This window comes from Triturus cristatus, chromosome 5_2 (genome assembly GCF_964204655.1).
Source record: "Triturus cristatus chromosome 5_2, aTriCri1.1, whole genome shotgun sequence".
NCBI lineage: Eukaryota > Metazoa > Chordata > Amphibia > Caudata > Salamandridae > Triturus > Triturus cristatus.
Window position 1 is genome coordinate 275,982,254 of NC_140588.1, and position 16,193 is coordinate 275,998,446.

Sequence of the window (16,193 nt, forward strand, 5' to 3'; positions counted from 1 at the left end):
TGGCAAAATGAACCCTCTCCTTGTGTTCCTTATTAAATTAAATGTTTTAAGTGTTACCAGTTTATTCCAATTAAGATAGCTTCAGGTGTGCCATACTTTTGTCATAAGTAAGACAGTAAGCGCTCTAGTTGTTCTTAAGAACACTCTGGGACATTCTGTCATATGGCTATACTTGGGCTACATCTGGGTGATATTTGGGCTACATTTGGGCTCTTTTGTCTCTGGTGGCCATTTTGGGAGACTTATTTGTTATGAAGTTTCCTAATTTCCTCATTTACTACAGTCTCCTCAGTAGGAAATACTTTCAGTTTTTTACTTTGATTCCATCAAGAAGGCATTCAGATGTGTCACACATTTGCCATAAATTCTGAATGTTAGCACTCTAGTTGCTTATTAGATCACTGTAGTAAAGCTACTGCTCACCAGGGAAGTCTGCTGCTGGTATTGAAAGTGCATGTTTCAGTCTGCATGTCAGAATTTTTTAATGAAATAGAAGAGGATTTGAGAAGTCACTCAAAATGTGCCCTAATTTTTCTTTCTGCAGCACTAATCATACTTTCTATGGCAAAATGAACCCCCTCATTTTGTTCCTTTTTAAATTAAATGTTGTAAGAGTTACCACTTAAAGATGGCTTTAGGTGTGCAATACGTTTGTCATAAGTAGGACTGTTAGCGCTCTAGTTGTTCCTTAGAACACTCTGGGAAGCTGCAGTAGAACACAAAGGAATCAACTGACAGTCTCTGCCCTTGTTGGATGTACATTTTCTACTGAGAATGTCAGACTTCATTCTCACATGACTGAGAAAGATAATGTAAATTTACAGAAAATATGCTCTCAGTTTAGCTTATAGATCACCTTCCAAACCTCTGTGGGAAAAGCATGAGAAAATAGTTTTTTCTCAAACATGATTCATGATATCACAGCAGAAGGCTTTTTCACATGGTAAAATCACCTTAGAACACACCACAATTCCTAAAATGAGTATGGTACCATCAACAAATGATTTATAATGTAACTAAAGTCTTAAAACCTTCTATTAACTGCAATGCTTTTTAATGAGGTGCTATCATGTATATTGGTACCAAGATGGCTGCCAACACTTCTTGGATGAAGTACTGACAGCCAATCAGATCTCACGATGAGATGTGTGGTTAGGCTCCGCCCAGATATATCTATCTTTTTAACTCTAAGTTTCCCAGGAACTACTGAACGGATTTACACAATTTAAGCAAAAGGCACGAGTCTGAACTGAGGACTACTTCTTTGCCAAATTTGGTGTAATTCCGTTCAGCAGTTCGGGCTGTAGCTGCGTCAACAGGTCCTATGGGAAAATGCATGGGGAAAACGTGTTTTGGGACCCACCTTTTTTCTCGGCCCCCGCTTGACGAATCACCGTGAAGTTTTCAGGATAGGAGCGGACTGGAGCTGGCTAAAAGTTTAGAAAATTTCACGAAGATTCGTCAATCGGCGCCAACGTTATTCCAAATAGAATGTTGCGGATTTCCTATGGAAAATAGGTCCTAACTATAACTACCTACTGGCGACTGCCAGTAGGTAATATATATATATATATAGCAACACTTACCAGAATGTGCGGAAGAGCAAACCTAATTTCATACTGTATGCAAAGGCTATTACCATCCTGTGGTTGCAGATATATAACCTTTAGAGCAAAGAACCATTCCAATTCACTTTGGCTAACAAATGCTATTAGCATTATAATTTATTTGTTGTGGGATGTGAATGTCACTGCTAGCGTTGGAAAATTATAAAGCCAAGACTTCAATAAGTAGGGAATAATAAATGTCTTTATATCAGAGGACTGCCATCAACTTGGGATTCCTTAAAGAGTAAACACATTGGACCTGATTCACCAAGGTCCTCAGCACTTGTGGTGGAGACCCTGCAGTCATGGGGTAGTCTCCGGACTCGGGGCAGAATCTCTGCAATGAGAATTCTCATTGCAGAGATTCTGCCCCGAGTGCCGAGACTTTTCCATGACTGTGGGTCCTCCGCCATGAGTGTGGAGGACCTTTGTGAATCAGACCCACCATTGGCAGCATATTGGTTTTTGTACTTTTGTATACTGCACTAGCACATGCAGAGCAATTTAGTAAGTGGGCATTAGAAATCACAAATATGGCTCTTTATATCTTTGTACTTGGTTTTGTGCTCAACTTTGGGTGTTTGTTGTGGTAAAGCTTTGATTTTTTTCTGATGAGACACTGTAGGAATCCATTTTAAAGTACTTTTCTTGTTTCTTCAGAGAGCAGCAGAAACAGTGGAAGAAGAAAATGGCATATTAGAAGAAGAGACAGATGAGCTAGTGGATGCGAATGATAAAGAGAACGATGCTGAGGAATTAGTGGAAGACGGTGAGGACCAATTTGCTTTTGAAGAGGAGAAAGAAGATGTAGAAGAGCCTGAAGAGGAAGAAAGTGAACTGAGAGACACTGAGGTTATTAATGGAGAAGAAGCAGATGAGGAACCACTACAAGATAATTTTGAGGATGCAGAAAATGAGGAGGAAAACCTGGATGATCAGGGAGAAGAGGAACCTGACCATTTGCACTCAGAGCTAGATGAAGGTAGTGGAGATGAAGAGGAGCCCAGAACCACCCAAAATGGTTTTCATACAGATGAAGAAAACTTCGATGAAACAAAAGACAACGAAAGTGAGGTATGAAAACTCTTAATTAATAGATATGCATAGGAGATCTTAAGCAGATCAATCTGAAAAGATTTTGAAATCTCAGACCATATATTTATAGGTCAGGGTCACCAATCGTGAACTATAAATAACTAGTAAAAGATGAGATAAGACAATTTGAAGAAGAAAAGTAAAATATTTCAGTGGCCAGATGCATTATTTCTAAAGGAGCACAAGGAGGTTCTAAATATTTGTATATGGCTCAAGGGTGAAGGGAGTGTGTGATAAAGCAGGTAGAGATAGACAGACGTTGGTTTCTCACAGCTAGTCAATAATATGAGTAAATGGTATTCACATGGCTTATAGCCTGAGCCTTAGCGAATAGACAATAAAGAGGATAGTGATTAATAACTAATGGTATTGATAGGCATCAACCTCAAGCGTGTAACTCTCATGACCCACTAAAGTCAGTCAGTTGTAAGAAAGCTTCCACTGAGGGCCTATAAAAGAAGTTATAGAGAAATGAAAAGGAGAAAGAAGTAAAATATGATACAAGTATAGATTATACAGAGTCTCTTTCAATCCACGCTGTTCACACCAAATTGTAGTGCAAGAACTCTTGGATTCTCTTTTCTTCCATTAATATTTATTTTCATTTTCATTCAGATTCTTCCATTAATCTTTATATTCACCTTCAATCAAAAGCATCAGCCCAGCCAATGCGTTTCGTCCCAAAAAATGGACTTCATCAGGGTTGGAATCATCATATGAAGATCACCGTATCAATCTAATATTGCATAATCATATGTGCCGGTATTCCCGTAGCATCTGTTAGGTTCTTTAATTCTGTCTAGCCACGGCTAGACAGACGATATTCCGAGTACGAACGGAGATAATGCCAGCATGATTATAAGGCAATAATCCTCAAGAATTAAAGAACCTAACAGATTAATAGAAGAATCTGATTGAAAATGAAAATTATTCTATTATATGAAGAGAAGTTTTCTTCTGACACAGTGTAACTTCTATAGCAGTGGGGTTACGGAAAGTTGAGCATTTCGAACCAAATAAATATGAGAGATATTATACTGGAGCAGCCATTTAAGCCTACACTGCTGTTCTCTTAATTCTAGACTATAAAAGAAGTTACAGACTGCATTCTGACCAGTTTGATCGGATCCCCTGCTCCAAATAGTCCACTGAATGTGCTACTTGACTTGCATTTTCTTCCACTAAGGACCTTGATGACTTGCAAATGCCCTATCAAAAATGGCCTAAGTCAAGAACAAGTGCACACTATGAATGGTAAAAGCAATTGAAAGCCCTGAATAACCAGTCCACGAGTGTAACATTGCATTTAGCACCTGACTAACAACTACACACCCTCTTACACCCTTGTTGCAGTCTGTGTTGCACTTTGACATTAAGCCTCATGGGTGGGAGTCAAGATGTTTGTTCTCTACAAATGATATTGCATTTGAACAGTTACTGTTTGAGTTTGCAAAATTCGTCTAAAGTAGTAGGGTGCAAAATGATAATTAGTGGTATATAAAGTTACACATGTGAGACACGTCCACACAGGTGTGCAAAACATGCCATGCCAACGTCATTGGTAACATTATACATAAAATACATTTTAAAAACACATGACTTCCAGGCATGACTTAGTGTTCAGAATTTCTAGTTTCCCTGAAAGTCCCAATGAGAGCTCATTTGAAGCTTCAAGCCCATTCTGGGTTCCAGGAGGTTTAAGGCATTCTCTTGAATGTCACCTTCTGTCACTCTATGTGCGTGGATTATAGAAATGTTAGTATACTTCTTCCGTATGAATAGGGAAAAGGTGTGGGGTACTTGCTGTCCATCTGGCTGCTCTCCCCGGATAGTGCAAGGGTCTTGGAAGGCAGCAGGCCAGTCTCTGTGCTTGGTGGTTTAGAAAGCTTTGCCAGGTTCCCAGGTCAGAGAACTGGTGGGACACACCTGGGGTCCACGTGAGTAACTGCATTGTGGGCTCCCATTCTTTGCTGGGCAGAAAAGGCATGACAGGGCCCTGGGTCTGAGCTTTTGTGAATCTTGGGTGAGGACCCCGGAACGGGAGGTCTGTGTCTCAGAGTGTCCAGGATGGGCTTCTACAGGCCTCCTGCTTTGTCTGCATAAACATCTCTGACTGGGCCCACGGCCATGATTCTGGCAAGACCATGGTCAACAGGCACCTTCCTGCACAAAAACAATCCTTGGAAGATTTTTCCTTTTCTATGTGTGCTGCATTATGCAGCGCACATGGAAAGCAGAAACAATTAGGAGAAATAAAGTTATTTAAAGGTTTTGGTGAATCCCTAGGTTTACATGGTTTTGTAAATCAGGGGAAGCGCCAAAATCCATGGGTGGTGCATTGGAACAGTCACTAAAATGCCCATGGGTCACCTCCCTAGCACAGAGTAAGGCAATGCAGTGATGTGTGCTGCCTTGCCTTACTGGGCCCCATTTCATAGCTCTGTTAGGCTCTGGAGTGAAGCAGTGTGCCCAGGATGGGGTCCCGGAGGCCGATGTAGATCTTCCTTGTTTGGCTGGACTAAGAAGGTCTGATCGGTGATTGGGTCAGAGCTCTGGCTTAGTCTGGTGTATAATTTCCCAACCCTGATTTTAATTTCCTGGCCTGTCTTGCCACAAGGTGCCTAAGACGGGATCCTGCAGGCCCTGTTAAGCAACTCTGACTGAGCTCCGGGTCCCAACTCCGCATGACCCTCGAGTGGAAGCCTCCTAACCTGGGCTCGTACTCCTGCTCATCTTGTTGCAAATATGTAGGTGAAACAACTGCATATGTGTCAGGTGTATGTACTAAAACAAAAGACATATGAACTAAAAGACAAATAAAGATCCTGGAGCTGCTCATTGAAAGAGCAAAAAGATGTAGGTGGCTAACAAAGAGAACCTCCTTTAAAGAATAGTTAAGGTGAGCTAAGAAAACAAGATGTAGTGTTCATAAAAGATGATACTCAAAAAGCCAAAACTCTCACAAACTGTTCCACTGTGACATTTCATGGTTTCATCAGAAGTTGTCGGGAAATGGGGTCACAATGTAATGATGTTACTCTTAGTGGTCTAGTACTAAAAATGTCATCCCCATTCGAGAAAAATGTATGCAATACTGCTATGAAGGAATGTGGCAAGATTTCATGGATAACTAATAGATTACCAAAGTTTGATAAATGTGTACTGAATTGTGAGCTTAATTTTGTAGAATTTAGATAAATGTTATTATTCATTATTACAGTTGGATAGTACAACATAGAGTGTGACATTGAAACAAACACCCAGATTTATCAAACTTTCACTCAACTCAACGCAGCAAGACAGCTTGTTGTGCTGTGCTGCATGAAAGGGCAGGAATGTGCTATATTTAACATTATACAGCACATTTCTGTCATTTCCTGGAGCTGGCACACAATTTGCTGCCTAGTGCCAATGCAGGCACCCTTGCGTCATGGTGCAATGGTGCCTGCATTGTAGGCAGGATTGTTTTTGAGCAGGAAGAGACACCTTCCTGCACAGAGACAATCCTCAGAGACACTTTCCTTTTTCTATGTGTGTTACAGAATTCAGCACACATAGAAAGAGGAAAAAACAAGGATATTTTCCCATGTTACACCTCAACTGGGAAAACGTATCATTTAGCTCATTCCCAGGTCTTCCACTAATAGGAAATCTGGGAATGCACCAAAATTCATGGGTGGATGTTTGGGAACACCCACTCTCCACCCATGGAATGCCTTCCTGGGGCAGAGTAGCCCAAAGAAGCGATTTGCGCTGCCTTGCGTTACTCTGGATTTATCAAGTCATGCAGGGCCATGCAAAGTGGCCTTGCGTGGCTTGATAAATCTCACTTAGGTTTTGTGCCACCCTTGCGTCTCCTTGCATGGTGCAAGGGCAATGCAAAACCTTGATAAATCTGGCCCATAGTGTGAAAAATGTGTTAAATGTTAAGGTTGATTTTAAGTTCTATTGATATAGGTAAGTGTGATATTAAATTACAGTATGCATTATTGAAACAAACATTCACTGCATGAAAGAATATGCATTAGAATGTTTTGTAATCTACATACACATAATCAGTACAACTCACATTATTGTACACGAATCATATAATAACCAAATCTTACACTGCACAGGACATTCATAGTTGGAAGAGCCAAACATGCAGTAAGAAATAAGCAATATTATATTGCTAGGTAGTTACTGGGGGGTGTACTTCCTCTATTCAATTTGTGATTCATGTTTCTATAAAGACATCTTGAAGTGTAGTTGCGATTTGAGGCTGAAGGACAGCAATAATAAAGCAGAATGAGCCACTGTATGGTGGTGCAAGAGCAGCCAAATGCTTTGTCATCAAATTATTGATGCAGATGAATGGATGAACAAGATTACCACTTTCCCTAGCTATAATCAAGTGAAACCATAGCCAAGGGAACAGTTTGGGTAGAATCAGCATGAAAAAAGTCCATGTTGAGCTTGACTCTATTTGGACCCTGTGATGGGACATGAGAGGTGTAGGATAAGTTGCAGGCCCCAAGGCCACTGGTGAAGTACTACTTCACTTAGCCTGTGGGCTCTTGCTTCTGGCTCTAAATGCTCAGCACTGGCCTGGTGCAACTCATTTCAGGGACATTGACAGGAAGGTAGATTTCCTGGGGTTTACATCTGTCAAACAAAAACACAGGTGCCTTAAAGCAAGCTCAAGGAGAACAGAAACCTTCCACAGAGCAGAAGGCAAAAGCTTGCTTGATCTTGATTTTTTGTTTGAATACAGACTGTGAAAGCAGGGTCTCACGATCCATGTGACTATTGGGTTTCAAGCAGAAGGTGCCAGAAAAGCTACCACCGGGATAACTGTCTTATGATAGCCAAGCATTCATAGCGATGCCACTTTTTGATCCTTCGATGACTTACAGTCATTGTGAATAGGAATTCACCAAGTGTTTATGTTTGTTCACCCACTAATAGGGAACATGAGCTGTGTTTAAACCGTTTTCAGAAAGGTTTGTTTTACCCTACTGAGGATGTACTGTAGCAGTAGTAATCCTACTCAGTACGATATGAAACTCAGGTGTAGCCAATTAGTGCATCTCCTTGGCTGAGAAGCTTATGGGGTGAAGCTAACATCTGTGGGATTATTACTCAACACTTCCAAGTCAGAATCCTCCCTGAACTGTAATGATACAGCAAAGCTCAGGTACTTCGGAATAACCAGTCTCTGGACCGGTGAGTAGAATCTATCACTTGGGTCTGGAGCGCGGATGGAAAGAGGCTGCCTCCATCAGCCTTAGTGCAATGCATGTTTGTGGGGTGCCTAATCATATGTAGATAACCTGATCATGGATCAGAGTTTCGTAAGTAGTAGAGCAGCTAGCTCGCTACGATCTACTGAATGTCATCCTCTAAACCAGGTTTTTGTCTCTATCCATGGGAAACTCCCCCAGCATTTCTCTTCTCTCCGTTGGAATCAAGTGTTGGCAAAATTTCACCACTCATGTTTCATTTTAAAAGCTGATACAGCCAATGCATAACCACGGGTGTGTCAATTCAATGAACTGTGTCACCAGCCAAGCAGATCAAATTTAAATTTTGCACAGCCCTAGTCTAAAATTCAGGAACAAGTGTCAATATTTGTGACTAGTTTACTTGACTGTGAAATGATGAGTATCTCTAAAATATCTGGGCCATGTTTTATAGTTCGGTTTTTTTTTGTGTGATTTGAGTAGGAATTATTTAGAGTTAAACATTTTTCTACTTCAGGAATAATCTTCAATAGACTGTGGGGATTGATTGGTACAAGGAGTTCAATATTTAGCTAATGAGAAAAAAATATACATAAGAACAAAACAGAGAACAAAATACAAGAATCAGATTTACTAGGTTACTAAAAGAAATCATATTGCACATTGCATAAGTCACAACTTCTAAACACCAATACAAGAACAGTTAAAATACCTCCTCCTCAAAGAACAGAAGCGATGAGCCTGAGCCTTTCCAAAGTTCTACTCATCATCAATCAGACAACGGTCCACTACAAAGAGTGCTGCTTTTTTAAGTACACAAAACCTACATCTCTTCTGACCATCCACTATATGTAACCCCTGCACAGTTATCTACTTGAAATCCACCCTTTTATGGTGGGGAACCACTCCTGTCCTACTCATTAGCACACCAAACCTCGGAGATGTACCTTAGCTCCCACAATATTACTAAAACAACAGTTTTGCACTTCTACCCACAAGGATGTGGCATGACAACACTCCATATTCATATGTGGGTCCACACTGTAAAATACTACTCACTGAGAATGCTCATGGAACTCTTGTTAGGATGTGGCATAACCTCCCATAACCGGCAACACTAAAATGTACTATTCACAGCAACACATCATGCTTTTGGGCACAAGGCATACCTCAGCAATAAACCACTATTCTCTGTAGAACATCTCCCTGCAATAAATAACTGTGCTTGGGCACAAGTCTTGCTTCTGTGCAGTTGAACTGTGCTCTGGTTTAAAGACCATTTCATAGTGCTTGAAAACCACTGAACACTGACCAGGCAGCTCAAACATGATTTGAAGGATCCTGAAATATGAGTACTCTGTGATACTCTTACCCACACAACTCCAGAAATGCACTCATACTAGAAACATATAGTCACAGAATGTACACTTCCCTCTTACACTTTTCAGGATTGCACATATAAAATAATCATCTTTGTAATACTGACCCCATTCTAATTCTATTCACACATATGTGGGTGAATTTATTTAACATTTCTATAGCTGCTTTTCCCCCAACATGATTCTCCTAAGCATTACTCCTATATGGTATAGCAGTTTACTGAGCCAAAAAACCTTTCATGGGTTGCAAAAGTATTTCCAACTCACAAATTGGGTTTTACAGCCATTTCTGAACCACAAAAAGGAGAGGGCTTTAGAAAGGCATTTCCTTCCTCTTTATGAGTCACAGAAGAATCTGTCTATGGCTTATGACCTCAACTGCAGTCCACTATTGAAAAGTTACCCCCCTCTTAAGTTGGGGTAGTAACTTTAATAGTCGGTAAATTTTAGGCAACTCCATACCATTTGGCAAAAGCCCCAGTCCCCACTGCCAAATCTAGGACATGTGTCAGAAGTTTAAAGTTATATTCAGCTAAGTAGTCAAAAATGTTTGGTTTAAGGTATTGCATTGGACATATGTGCACCGTCCGTTCCTAGAAACTCATGTAGGTTATTCCGATATCCTATCCCATTTCACCTCTGGAATATTTTGACCTCTGTCTGTCTCCCAGCAATCCTTAACTGTATTCAACGCCTTCACATTGACCTTGAGCATCGTGATATATATCCTAGTAATGGCTGTACAATCTGTTTCCAGTGTCAGAATCAAATTTATTACTGGGTATATTGTGGTGTACTCTATTTTGCAACTCCACAATAGGCGCACATTTGTGGGCATCAATTCACCAAATACCCGGGGTAGCATAAGTGACATTGCGTACCCTTTGTTGTGAATGACATCACATGAAGTTACATCATATGACGTTTGAACCTTGATCTTCCCAGGAAATGATATCACATGAGATAAACTGGATGACATCACAATAATTGACATCACTGAATTTCCATGCTGTATGATTTATATCATTTTCAAAAATAACACAGAAAAATTGTTATTTGAAACACCACCTGTATTAGGTCGTTGGCATGATACGCCTGGGCAGCATTACTAATTTCCCTTTGTATTACATGAAGATTACATGTTTGTATGAAGAGGATACAGTGCAATTAAAAAACGCAGAGCAGTAACAGGAACCTAAATTATTTATACAGCAAACGATCATAATTTATTGGTTTACCTAGTATTTACTACAATGAGAAATGTATTGATAGATTACAGGGAGAAGAAAAATAAATATTAAAAAACCAGTAATAGTTATGTCACATTTTAATGGATATAGCCCAGATATTGAAAATTAACTATGTTCTTGGCTTAAGGTATTTGTAATTGGTTATACATTTTTTTAGTTTGAAAATAGAATTTTATTGAAATAAATATGCAATTATACTACAAAAAGAAACAAAGTATTCATTGAGCATATAATTACAGGTGTGAAATACATATCACCATCAGGAAAAAACTTAATAGGTATATAAACATATCACGACATTGTATAAAAATATCTAAGGGCATAAAACAAATAGCTCAAATATTATTAATAAAGAACAATTCATGGAGGCTTAGGCACTTCTTCAGTTTGAGGATTGTGTATTTGTGATTCACGGGACGACATATTTAAAAAAGTAGTTTTGGGTAGCCATAAGAGATCTTTTTTAATTGCAAGTGTAACTGTATAAACATATGCTCAATCAAGCCTGTGATTGTAGCATACTCCATACCACCATGGTTGAAACAATACCAGAGATGTATATATGTACTAAATGTACTATATAAACATTATTGGACTGAGATGACCAATAGTTGGAAGTACTACCTAGAAAAACATTAATAAAATGTAATAGTACTTTTGTATTAAAAATAGTATTTATCTGTTATCAAACCCTGAGCCAAAATTCATAAAAAAGAGGACATTCAAATAACATGTGTTTAAGATCTGCTGAGTGTTGAGAACAAGACCAGCAATTAAAGGGGACAGCAGAATCTATGTTATGTAGTTTAACAGGAGTGACCAAAAGCAGGTTATAAATAAAAAACAAAGTTTGAGTTCCATGAGCTGCTCTAGAAAATATACTTATTTTGTTACAAATCTTATTCCAAATAGGAGTGGGAAAAGTAGTTTGCAAATCGAGTTCCCAAAGATGCTTTACCTCTATTTTATCTCTATCTTCAGGGATAAGTGTTAGATGCTTATATATGTGAGATGCAGACAGTAATGCATCTAATAACTTAGAAATAGGAGGAGGTGATGAAGGAGATACCTGATCGGGATAGAATTTGTGATAAGAGAATTGAGTTACCGAGGTGAGTAACCGGTACTTGTTCTCATACGAATCTGTGAATGAAAAAAGCGACTGTACTACCGAAAAGGGCAGATGAGTACCATTATGACAAACCTGAACAATCCATTTAAAACCTCTAGAGTACCAATCCTTCCAAAAAATTATTCTATTAGTTATTTTAATAGAGGTATTGTACCAAACTGATAAGTTTAAAAATTGATCCTTAGGAGTTTTATAAGAAATAAAAATGGGAGAAAGAATCTTGCATGTGTTTTTAAAAATCATAGAAGCTAGGGATAAGTGTCTAGAAGTAAAAGACAAACCCTCCATCAGCGAATAAGGGTGCAAAAATTATTTCTCAACATGTGTCCATAAGGGGGAGAGTACAGAATCATTATCCTGTAATAAGAGAGAGGCTTGTTTAAGTCAAAAGGTTAAGTGTTATATATGAAAGTTCTGGAAGTTGACACCCCCTGCATGCTTTGGTCTTTTGAGTTTATGAAGCGACATCCTGGATTTTTTCCCATTTCATAGGAATTAAGATAAAATGGAGTATACCTTGAAATGTAGAAAAAAATAACAGGTACAAGCATAATTTTTATAGTATTAAGACGACCCCACCAAGATACAAATAAAGGATTCCAGCGAGATGCAAGTGCAAGTAGGGTTCTGTGCAATGCCTTCAAGTTGAAAGCTATAGAATCTTTAACAGTATTAGAGAACCACAGACCAAGATATTTAATCTTTTATTGATTCCAAAGAAAGGAAGATGAACTAAAATCAGCATGAAAACATAAATTATTTAAGAGAAGAATTTAACATTTATCTGCATTCAATTTATAGACTGAGACAGAAGCAAAGTTATCCACTTCTAATAAAAACGCTGGTAAAGAGGTCTGTGAGTAAGAAATAAAAAAGCTAAATATTGACACCATAAACTGAAAATGTAAGCGGAGTATCACCCTAAGAAAAACCTATAATTTGTAGATTAGATCAAATCTTTGTTAAAAAGGGTTTCAAAGCGAGTATAAATAATGAAGGGGACAGTGGACAACCTTGTCGAACGTCCCCATGAAGAGAAAAAAATTGAGACATAAGGCCATTAAATAAAATAGAGGATCTGGGAGAAGAGTATAACAGTAAAAGATATTTAATACATTTTGGAACAAAACCGAACCAGGAAAGCGCATAGAAAATAAAAGACCAATTAACCCTGTCAAACACTTTTTCCGTATCTAAAGAAACAGCTGCCAAAGAAGAAGTATAAGATTTGGATTTACTAATAACATAAAAAAATTATTGAATATTATCCGAAAGATGTGTACCCTTAATAAACCCACATTGTTCTCTCCCAATTAATTGGGGTAGTAATTTATCCAAACGAAGAGCTAATATTTTCACAAGAATTTCATAATCTAAGTTAATTAAAGAAATTAGGCAATCATTCTTACACAATCTATGATACTTATTGTCTTTGGGTAGGAGACATATCAATGCCTCTTGAAAAGAACTACGCGATAGTTGAAAGGATATAAAATAAAGAAAAAGTTGGTGTAATTTGGGCAAGAGGAGAGAAGAAAAATCTGAATAAAACGAAATGGTCAAACCATCAGATCTTGGAGCTTTGCCACGTTTAATGAAACAAATAGCATTAGAGATATCATTTATTTGAATATCTTCTTCCGATATGGAAAAATCAATGTCAGGATGTGAAGGCGAGGAGATGGATGACAAATAATGTGAAGGATCTTGGGGGTCTGATTGAGCTTCTGGGAAATAAAGGGTCTGATAAAACTTTGTAAATTCCAAAAGTATATCCTCATTTTTATGTGTATTCTGATTAGTTGAAGCTAAAATAGAATTAATTTTAGCACGTTCTTTTTTGATTTTAAGATAATTGGCAAGAAGTTTCCCCGCTTTATTTTGACCCCCATAATATTTTGCACTAGCTTTGAATAGATAAGTGTTGCCATTTTTTGTAGAGGGTGTATTAAATTAAAATGTAGCATTCACTAGATCCTTTAAGATGTGTTTAGAGTGTGAATTATAAAAAGAGTGTTCTAGATGTTTGATACATGAGTTAAGTACTTTTAATTTAGTGGAAGACGATTTCTGTTTATGTGAAACTAGGTTGATAATACAATCTCTTGAGGCGGCCTTGAAAGCAACCCAATCAGTCTGAGGAGACAGATTAGGAGATCCATGTTCTTAAAAAAATGTGTTAGCAAATTGTTCAAAGGTGCATGTAAACTGCAGATGTAACAGAAGAGAATTATTAAATATACACCATCTAGTTCCCTGAATCTGTGGGAGGAGCTCTAAATCAAAGGTGACTGGTGCATGATCGGAAATCAATATGGAACCTATATCAGAGTTTGATAGCATGTTGAGCAAGAGCATTAGAAATAAAAATATAATCTATTCGAGATTGGGAAAATTGAACAAGGGAAAAACTGTATATTCTTGAAGTGTTGGGTTGCACAATGACCATACATCAACAAGACATTGTTGGGAAAATATCGATGTAAACTGGGCATGCATCTGTGATGATATAAATCTAGTTTTGAAATGTCTAAAATGGGATCAAAGACCATGTTATAATCACCACTAATAATCAAATAAGCATCAGTATAGGTCATCAATTTAGACAGTAGTCCCAGCGAAAAAGAACTATCTGGATTAGTAGGTGCATAAAGATTAACAATAGTTAGAGGGATTTTATCAACAAGTAAGGAAACTGAGATCCATCTGCCTTCACGTTCAACATCTTGGGTAAGTATTTGTATAGTGAGGCACTTATGACATAAAATAGCTACCCCATTTCGTTTTCCTGAGCCCTGAGAAGCAAAAACATGACCAACCCATTGTCTTTAAAGATTAGATACTTCTTTGTCTGAAATATGTGTTTCCTGTAACAAAACAATATCACCCTTTAAATTTGGAAATATGAGACAAAACCCTTTGACGTTTTATAGGGGAGCCTAAACCTTTAACATTCCATGAAATAAGTCTTAAAGCCATCTATATTGCAATAATAAATTCTGAAATATTAAAACAGGTAATAAAAACTAGTATTCTGTGAAGACAATGTGAATATAATAAAAAATAAGGTAAACATTGAAGCCAGAAAGAAAGAAGTAGAGGAAGGGAAATTAGAAGATAGAGAAATAAAGATAGAAGAGTTGAAAAACAGAAGGAAAGTAAAAAGAATGAATAAAGAAAGATAAGATCCTAATAAAAACCTTCCAAAGAGAGGAAATATACGAAGGAGAGAGAGAAGGAAAGTGATAGAAAAAGACAAAAACAATATTAAAAAAACAAAAAATGAAATACCAGAAAGAACACACAAAATTTGAGGGTGGCGGAGCCATATAAGGGAAACAATATATCAACTTGAGCTCTCGGAACAGGTACAGGAGGAAGAAGATATACCATGAGACCTACAAGGAATCACAAGTACGACTTATGAAAAAGATAATACCTGATAAAAGAAAAAGAAATACGTTATACAAATATTAACAAACACATAACCAGGACAATATTAAATACTGACAAGAATTATTAAAATAATTTAAACATTAGGGGCCATATGTAGGTGGCATACACTTTACCGATTCTTAAATACCGAATGTTACCGAATCGGTATTTAAGAATCGGTAAAGTGTATTTAGGTAATAATTCGGTAAATGTTACCGAATCGGAGTAAGTCGGTAATTACCGTATCGGTATTTACCGATTCGGTAATGAGGTATACCTTCCCATTGATTGAATCAATGGGAAGGAATGCCTCATTACCGAATCGGTAAATACCAATTCGGTAATGGGGGAGGCATCATCATGGGTGGCAGGGTGTCACATTGACACCCTGTTGCACCCCTGATTCGTCCATGTGTGCACATGTGGCGCACATACATGCCCTAGGGGCATGTATGTCTGCCACATTGCACACTTCACAGGGCACAAAAATGCATTTTCACACCTAATCGTCATTTACCACCAACTATTAGTTGGTGGTAAATAACGAATCCCCACACCCACCACACAGTCCCCCTACATCTCATTTCATGATTCGGTATTTACCGAATCGGTAAAATTACCGATTCGGTAATTTTACCGATTCGGTAAATTACCGAATCATGAAATTGTCCCCCTACATAGCAACAGCCTAAATACCGGTCGGTAATGGTATATTTACTGAAAATCGGCCGTTACCGACCGGTATTAGGCTACCTACATGAGGCCCCAAGTCTGGTAATCTCCATATCCTCCAATCAACAATTGCCCAAAAATCGTTGAAAGAGACAAGGGTCCTCATAGGACATGGTCTTGTTTATATATGTAACCTTAAAAAGGCAGGGATGTATAAGACCAAATCTGGCATTGATATCCTGTAACAATGGCCTCATATTCCAAAATGTCTTTCTTCTACCTACTGTCCTGGGAAAAGAAAAGAGTAGAGCCATGCCAGGAGATTCTACCCTTGACCCGGACTGCCTGTAAGACTTTCAACAGATCTGTGTATTCTTAAAAATACAAAATAACTCGATGAA

The 16,193-nt window shown here is 38.1% G+C and overlaps 1 protein-coding gene across 2 annotated transcripts in view; it reads left to right on the forward strand.

Moving 5' to 3' along the window:
• Positions 1–16,193, forward strand: part of DCDC2 (doublecortin domain containing 2) — a 568,433-nt gene that overhangs the window by 526,228 nt on the left and 26,012 nt on the right. For both annotated transcript variants that reach the window (XM_085607045.1, XM_085607043.1), the window contains exon 9: positions 2,268–2,681. In XM_085607045.1, coding sequence (XP_085463171.1) covers positions 2,268–2,681 — 414 coding nt within the window. The remainder of the gene's footprint in view (positions 1–2,267; positions 2,682–16,193) is intronic.